The 7,936-nt window shown below is 39.3% G+C and overlaps 1 protein-coding gene across 1 annotated transcript in view; it reads left to right on the top strand.

The window, feature by feature from the left end:
- Nucleotides 1-510: 510 nt before the first annotated feature.
- The window catches only part of AAT (aspartate aminotransferase), an 81,210-nt gene continuing 73,784 nt past the window's right edge, over nt 511-7,936 (top strand). Inside the window, exon 1 of the mRNA XM_089435857.1 lies at nt 511-948. Within this exon, the coding sequence (XP_089291983.1) occupies nt 797-948 (152 nt within the window). The 5' untranslated portion in view covers nt 511-796. The remainder of the gene's footprint in view (nt 949-7,936) is intronic.

Raw genomic sequence — 7,936 nt, 5'->3', positions numbered from 1 at the left:
AACAAAAGACCACCCATATCTTTTAAAGTCAAAAAATATGGGTGGTCTTTTCTAAACAAAAGACCACCCATATCTTTTAAAATCCAAAGACCATTGTTTGTTTTTTAGTTTAGTAATGCTCTGGAAAAATATAATATTTATTGTTTGTTTGTTTTTTATGGTAATGAATTAATGGCGAGACATTCACTAAGAACTAAACATTCACGGATTGGAGCAGCTTATTCCTTGTGACAAATCACAATACAAACTAAGCATGTCATTTCTCAAAATAGAACACTAGAACCACCTCAACCACTCAGTTTTATATTTATTGTTATGCAGAGCCATGCTTATTTTCCAAGAGAAGGGGACAGTGAGACCAAGCTTTCAAACAAATGTGAGATTGAGGGAGATTTACTCCTCGATCGGATATCGATTAAATTAAAAATAAACAAATTTAAATGAATTATTGACCATGAATCTGATCAGCGATGACCTTTAGCTAGGCATCCGAATCCCAATTATAATTCCGTCGAAACATCAAACTCACCAACCACGAAGTGGTCTATTTGTACACGCACACACCAACTCCCGCCTACCCACCGAGCAGCCTCCGAAACCATTGTTTACTGTGAAAATGAATAATAAAATGAACCATTACGATCAACCATCATATGTTTGGCTCTCCATCCGTGGCATATACAGTGCCTTAATTAAAATTGGCACCGCACTGAAATTCTGAGAATATTTGATTACGGAAGGAAAGAGGTCACCAGAAGAGGGATTTAGTTACATTTGGCACACTAACTACGAAATAATGTCTGCAAGCTTTAAGTGCCCAGTATCATTGTCAGGTGTGGAGAATATATGTAACGGGGACAAGGCTATTCCCGGGATCAACTCGAGGACTTTGTTCACAGGGAGTTCATTCTTACAACGACATCATAGTGCCAACAAGATCTTTTTCAGGTATTTTTATTTTTTTCCCCAAATCATCTTTCTTTTCCTAACTTTAACGTGTAAAATCTTCTAACAAGTTAGATTTACATACCCCAGATCTATTGCATAGAAATTGATCGAAATACTGGAGGCGCATAAAACCTTTAGATATTTTTAATAAACATTGAGGTTTGCCCTTGTACTTCGTACTATTTATCCCTCGGTCTGTGTAATGTTAAGATGAATCGTTGCCAGTTTATGAATGCAATAATAGAGACTATTGATTTGATTTTCCAGTCCCAGGGTAGAAACTTGAGGCGGAATGCAGTGATGCTTGTTGTTATAGGCAAGTTGTATGTTGCATTATGTTAAATTTATTATTTTTTTTTCGAAAGATTTAAGATTACAATTTAATTAGACATTAAATTGATATATAAGACTTTTTATTTTGTGTAACAAGGAACCCTTCCATGAAGTTAGTTGACTATTTAATTTATAAAATAGATATATATCTTATCCTCTTTAAATTTGAACCAATAACTTACCAGGGACCTTTCAAGTTGACTACTTAGTTTATAAGATAAATATATATCTTATCCCTCTAGATTTGAACCAATAATTAAAAAAAAAAACACATGTTCTTAACACTAAACCTACTCAAACTCTGTGCATTTCTGGGAGATGCTACTGTACTTTGATCCAGCATAATACCGTCTTTGTAATTAGTCAGAATGGTCTGGCCATCCTGTCTCGCTGTCAAGATTCAGTGCAAACTTATTTAGTAATAGCTACTTTCATCCAGTATGATCTTTCACTTCCAATATATTTATATTGAATTTAAAATTTGTACGAGAAGAACTTCTTTTCATACAGAAGGGTATCCACCATTCGTTTTTGTTAGATGTAATATATTTCTCATTAACATGTTTTCCATATTTTTAATTTGTGAATTTTGTTTTTTTGTTCATAAGGTTCTTTCGATGCCTGATTTTTCCCCCTCTTTCTTAATTAATTTCTCCTCCTTAAATAGCGGTGGATGGTTATAATAAACATGTCTCTTTGAAGTTTCCCTGCTGAACTGTTTATAGTTCTGGAGTTTGGTTTTAGTGCCACATTGCTTTGATTGTCAGCAAGGAATATCATTTTCGTGCGTAATCATTTACTGAATTTTTTGAGTTTCATATGAGTTAAATATCTGGTTATATGCAGATACAGTTAAGTTGTGACATATAATTGTGTAGGAAAATCCTCTGATTTAAGTGTATGATTATTCCTCTGCTGAAACATATCCTTGAGCACACTCCAAATTTATTATGTCTTCCATCATGTAGATTTGTTATGAGCTGTGGATAGGTAGAGTCCTGTAGCTAAAGAGGTGACGAATACTTGCTAAAACGGTAAATCTTCCCTTAATATACATATGTACATAATTTATGGCTGCACCAAATGTTGGCCCTAGCAGGCACAGGACTATCTAAATCACTCCCGTACACCAAGGTACCAAACTGATCAGAGCCCACATTTCAAAAGCTTGTTGGAAATCTGGTAATGCATTACTGGTGGAGAATATAAAACATCTTTTAATTTAATAAATTTCTGCGACTTGTTTCCACTCAAAAGTTCTTTTAGTCGCTGTCAACTTGGTCAAGAAGAAAAGCTCTATGTGAAAAATGATGTATGAATTTATGGTAGAAATTCATACTGCCAAGAAACCTCTTCAATTCGGTGCCTGTCTTTGGTGTCGGGCAGTTCTTCAACACCTCTATTTTTTTCAGGATTTATGTGCACTTCCTGTGAGTCAATGATGAAATCCAGATGGCTGTGGACTCTTGTCCAAAGAAACACTTATTCATCACAGCTTGAAGTTGATTTTGTCAAAGGAGCTCTAAAACAAATTGCACTTGTTGGAGATGATTTTTCCGAGTCTTACTGTAAACCTAAGTGTATTTAAGATAAGCAACTAAAAACTTACCAAGATGAGAATGGAAGATGTGATCAGTATATCTCATGAATGTCATAGACTGTGGGTGCGTTGGTCAACCCAAACGCGATCAACCAGTAGTTTCAGTATCATCTATACAACCTATATTTTGCTTTTAATATTGTTTTCCAAACATCAGTCAGTTACATCCGGATTTGTTAATAACCTGAGGCTAAGTCAACCTTTGTGAAGCAGTGTGCTAATCTCGAGCCGACGGAGGAGACCATCTATATAAGGAAGGGGGTAATGGTTAGCTTTAATTTTGTGAGAGCTCGGTAGTCGATACATAACGTCCTTTCCCCCTCTTTTTTGGGCACCAACAGTGCTGGAGATTTGTACAGTGAAGTGCTGTGTTGAATTTTAATTTTTTCCCTCAAGGGGTTTGGTTAATTACCTTTCCATTCCTGCATATTGGGGTAAAGACGTTTGATATGGAGATTAATCAGTCAGAGGGTAGTTAGGAATAATTTCAATGTAATTCTGAATATTAATCAATGCAAGGATGTAGAAATTTGGGTGCACACTTTCTTAAAGATGCCGGAGAGAAAATAATGAATAGACTTTTATCATCGATGCTGTAATCAATACGTCTCTCACATTGAGTGGCTTCATGACCTTGGAGTACATCACCTTATTTCTGCTGTGATGTGGCTTTATGAGACAATGGTAAGCAGTTTCCGTACTTCTTATGGGCTTTCTAGGTGTAATCAAGACTACTTTGGTGTCAAACAAGGGTGTCCCCGTTCAAGTTTTTCCCAGCCAATTTTGGCATCTATATTAGTGGGCTAGAATAATTAATCAAGGATTATACTCAGACCAGGATTGTTGCCTACTTTATCAAATTCTGATTTCACTCCTTTTATTTGTAAATGATGTGGTATTGTTAGCATCCACTCCAAAGGGGTTTTAAAGGCAGCTTGATGCTTAGGATTGGTTATGCGATCTTAGACCATTATACTCAATATTTGGAAAACCAAGATCATGATTGCATCAAGAGGATTTAATCCCTCTCAGTGCTTGGTAGATTTGGCATTAAGATGGATCTATGCTGGTATTTAATACAGCCAAGGAGGCCCTCTCTAAGTGAAAATTTTCTTTTTTTCAGCCATTGATGAGAATTACAATCTCTTATACTCAAGGTTGCAACTTACGGAACCCACCTTCAGTCTGAAACTTGCATCCCAACCACAAGTATACAAGGGTATGCTTCCTTGGCAATACTTGAGACACTATGCTGCCAAATCCTATTTATAGGACATGGTATCCAAGGCAAAATTCTTTTGATTACTCATCAAGGCTTTTGTTTTACTTAGATTTGAGGTCTGAGCCCCTAGCCTTGGTTAATGTAATGTACCCAAATATTGGATTACCTTGTGAGGTGATTATGAGGGATTTCCAGAGCTTGTGTTAGCCTGGTCATAGAAACAAGATTACTACATTGGTGGGCCCAGAGGGTTTTTGAGGAGTTTCATGGGTCCTATTGGCATTGCTTACCATATTTCATCAACAGGATCAGTTCCGCACGGTTTGCTCTTGGTTATGTTGCATTCCGACGATTCTCGTAACACAGAGTTATCAACGGGCATATTTTAATTAATTTCACTTAAGGTGTTGTTTTGGGCTAATTAATTGGAGAAACACCTTAGTGTAATAGCTCGTTGGAGTCGGGGTGAAAATATCTACAGGGTAGGATGATGAAAATTGGCTTTGGGTGGCTTGTGTGACCACGGAAGCAATCGAGCATTTTCCGGCGTTAAAAGTGGCTTTAATTAGTTAATAAAAGTGACTTTATTTATTTTTTTAACACAGAAGTGTACTGTATATATATTAATCCGCGCCCGGTCGTGGCTAAAAACGGGAGATTTACATTTTCAAGACATTGATTGATGGGTTTCATAAGTTGCCAGGGCAGAGTGGCTACTAATGTACTAGTGTAGACTTTAAAGTATTGCGAAAGGAGCAAAATGCATTTAAAACTAGACATTCCAAATAGACGTTTTGAAGCAGACTAATCATCTGGGTCGGCTGGATGGTTGAGGTCGAAGCCAGTGCTTTCTTTTGTTGGCTGGGAGGTCTGCATAACAAGTTGAATTTGGAGGTCCTCAATCTTGATTTTGAGTGCATCGACTTTGTCTTTGAGCTATCGAATTTTCTTGCTCTTCTCTACATTTAACTCCTGCATTTCGCTTGCCTCGATCCTCTGTTGTTGAAGAAGCCTTTGCAATTCAGCCACATCGACTCTCAATTCAGTGTGTTCACTTTCACATATTCCACAGGCAGGAAGAGAGAAAGAGGCCAGAGGGGGGCATTTTACCAATTATGCTCAGTGTGACCTGCCACCCTGCTTGAGTGCCGACGGCGGCATCCCCAGGAGCCAACATCCATGACAATTGACACTATGAGACCTCTCAAAGTGAGACTTTACAAAGTTCCCGGACCAATTCTGTCCGCCAGGCCAAACTATAATTACATGCGAGAAACTCTTACTAGACTGGGGGTTTGGGAATCCCCCAACCACCGAGACCATCCAATGACAACCCAAACTCTACCAAAGATACCTATCCCTTACAACCCACTGGATAGAGCCGGACACCTTCACCATGCAAAATTTCGAACTGTTATCCCACATTTTATAGACTGAGCCGAATAGGAGCCTCGTGTGGTGTTGAGAGGCGGCTTGCATGCCTCCTGGATCCCACTAAGTTTCCATGATTACCCTATTATTCGAAACGACCTTCACCTCACGTATTTGGAACTTCAAGTGAGTGAACCATCCGATCCAAACCAAGGGGAGTAAATGTGGCTCGCTCTCTGAGGAGTTTCGCATGGAGTTTATTTGATTCTTCAGGGAATGGACCCAGATACGAGGGACAGACTGAGGAGTTCCACTCTTAACCTTTCTGCCATGCCAATTGGCTTCACATGCCCTCAATTACAGCCTTGTGGCAGGGGAGGAGAGAGGGTATTAATCAAATGATGCCAGATGGGAGGAAAGAGGGGGGACGCCCAGAGGAGGCGAGGAGGTAGGGTGAGATGGAGGCTTGGAGGAAAGGTGAAGAGGAGGCAGGGAGGGAGGGAGAGGGGGAGGCAGGTAGGGAGGGTGAGGTGGAGGATGATGTGGAGGCGGGTAGGGAGGGTGAACGCGCCCAATGGGAGGGAGGGTGAACGATCTCAAGGGGAGAGAGGTTGAGGCTATAGAAATTATATAATCCCTTTTTACCATGCTTAGAGAGGAGGAGTGGAATTTTAACATAGAATTTGAGACATTCATTCTTAAACTTAGGGGATGAGTAGAAAACCTTCAATTTCATTAACCATGGTATGACCTTCGTTCATTTGGCATGCCTTATTGGCTTGTGTATCCGCTTCCTTATTTAGGCCTCTTAGAATGTGAAAAAATTGCAATTTCTCAAAGGGAGGGAGCATGCCAAGGGCTCTTTTGAGAATCTGATTGAGCTTATTATTCTGGGCTGAAGAGTTGGAGCTCATGTGCTTTATGACCAAGAATGAGTCACCCAGTGTTTTCACTTCCTTAATACCCTTTTGATGAGCTAAAACTAGTCCAAGATATAACCCATACGCTTCCACTTGGTTGTTGGTCTTCCTTCCCAAGCCCCCGACATAACGATCAACTATTATTCCTTCGGGATTAATGAGAATCCCTTCCCTTCATGCCACCCCACCCTGGAAGCTAAAAGTCACTTTATTAAACAAGAAAGGAAAAGTGCTTTTATTCGTTATTTGAGGGAAAAAGTAAAAGGGTGGCAAAAGAGTGAAGTGAGATAAAAAATGGAAATGAGGGGTCTCTCCTCATTCTAGCATTTTGCCACTTGAGAAAAAGAAATTTGGAGAGCTCTTGGAGAAGAGTCTAGGGTTTTTGGAAACCCTCATTGCTGGTTGCTAGTTTTGGTGTTGAAACCATACACCCTAGCTAGTTTGGGAGCGGGATTAGTCAGATTCCGACATTGTGCTTCAAGGAGGAGAAGGCTTTTGCAGAAGGGAGTAAGTCCATAGTGTTATTAGTTGATTTTATGGACTAACTTTTGGTTTTCTATGTCTTTATACAGGCTGAGCCCATAATAGCCAAGATGTTGAGTCCCATCTCTTTATAAAGGCTAAGTTCTGCCATTAATAAAGGGCTGAGGTTAACTACTGTGTGCTGGACGAATTTTGTTGACTATGTGGCTGAGTTCCCATTGCTAAAAGAGGCTGAGTTATCTCTGCTGTTGGAGAGTTGATTTGGGTCGTTTATGAGGGCTGAGTTTATCTCTGCTATGCTGGCTGAGTATGAACCATTTTATTGAGGGTCAAATCTGATCTTTGAAGGGCCGAGTTTCACCAGTTAAATGAGGCTGAAAGTCTCTTCCTTAGTTGGCTTTGTTGGCCGCCATATTTAGCCTGTTCGTGGAGCTAAGTCTCATTGTTGCTAACTGTGTTCATTGTTAATTGGTATTTCTGTCTGTGGGTGGGCTTAGAACTGATTAAAGGGACGAGTTTACTTAGGAGCTGAGCTGATATTTTGCAGGAGGCTGAGCCTCTCTCTCTGGTGCCCATTCAAACTGCCCAAGGGTAGCATTTTCCTTCCTGCTGATAACGTATTGAAGGCTGAAGAAGTTCATGCTTGCTGGACTATTTATCAGATTTTATCTTTGTTGACTAAGCTTCCAGACTCGTGTTTTGGAGTGCCAATTCTACAGCAGATTTGTATGTATTTGTTGCTGATATTTATTATAATATTCCTTTAATGTTTCTGTAGAATGCTTCATCTCTGTCATCCAGGAGCTGATACCTTGAAGATTATACTGCTGAAGCTACCCATTAAAGTGGAATGATATTCTAAAGCCTGTAATTTAAAAACTTAAGTCAGATTCCTCTTTCCATTACACTCTGTTATCTCTGTTTTAAATTAATGGAAGGACTGAGTATCACTGAAATTATTGTAGAAAAAATTGTTTGCTGGTAGCCCTCCAAGTTTTAAATTTTTTGCATGTATGTTTAATGCCCTCACCCCAAACAGTTAGGAGATATAAAACTTTT

Source organism: Pinus tabuliformis, chromosome 5_2 (genome assembly GCF_031772625.1).
Source record: "Pinus tabuliformis cultivar Carrire ecotype Pingquan chromosome 5_2, CPIR1, whole genome shotgun sequence".
Classification (NCBI taxonomy): Eukaryota; Viridiplantae; Streptophyta; class Pinopsida; order Pinales; family Pinaceae; genus Pinus; species Pinus tabuliformis.
This window is presented reverse-complemented; position numbering and strand designations above follow the sequence as displayed.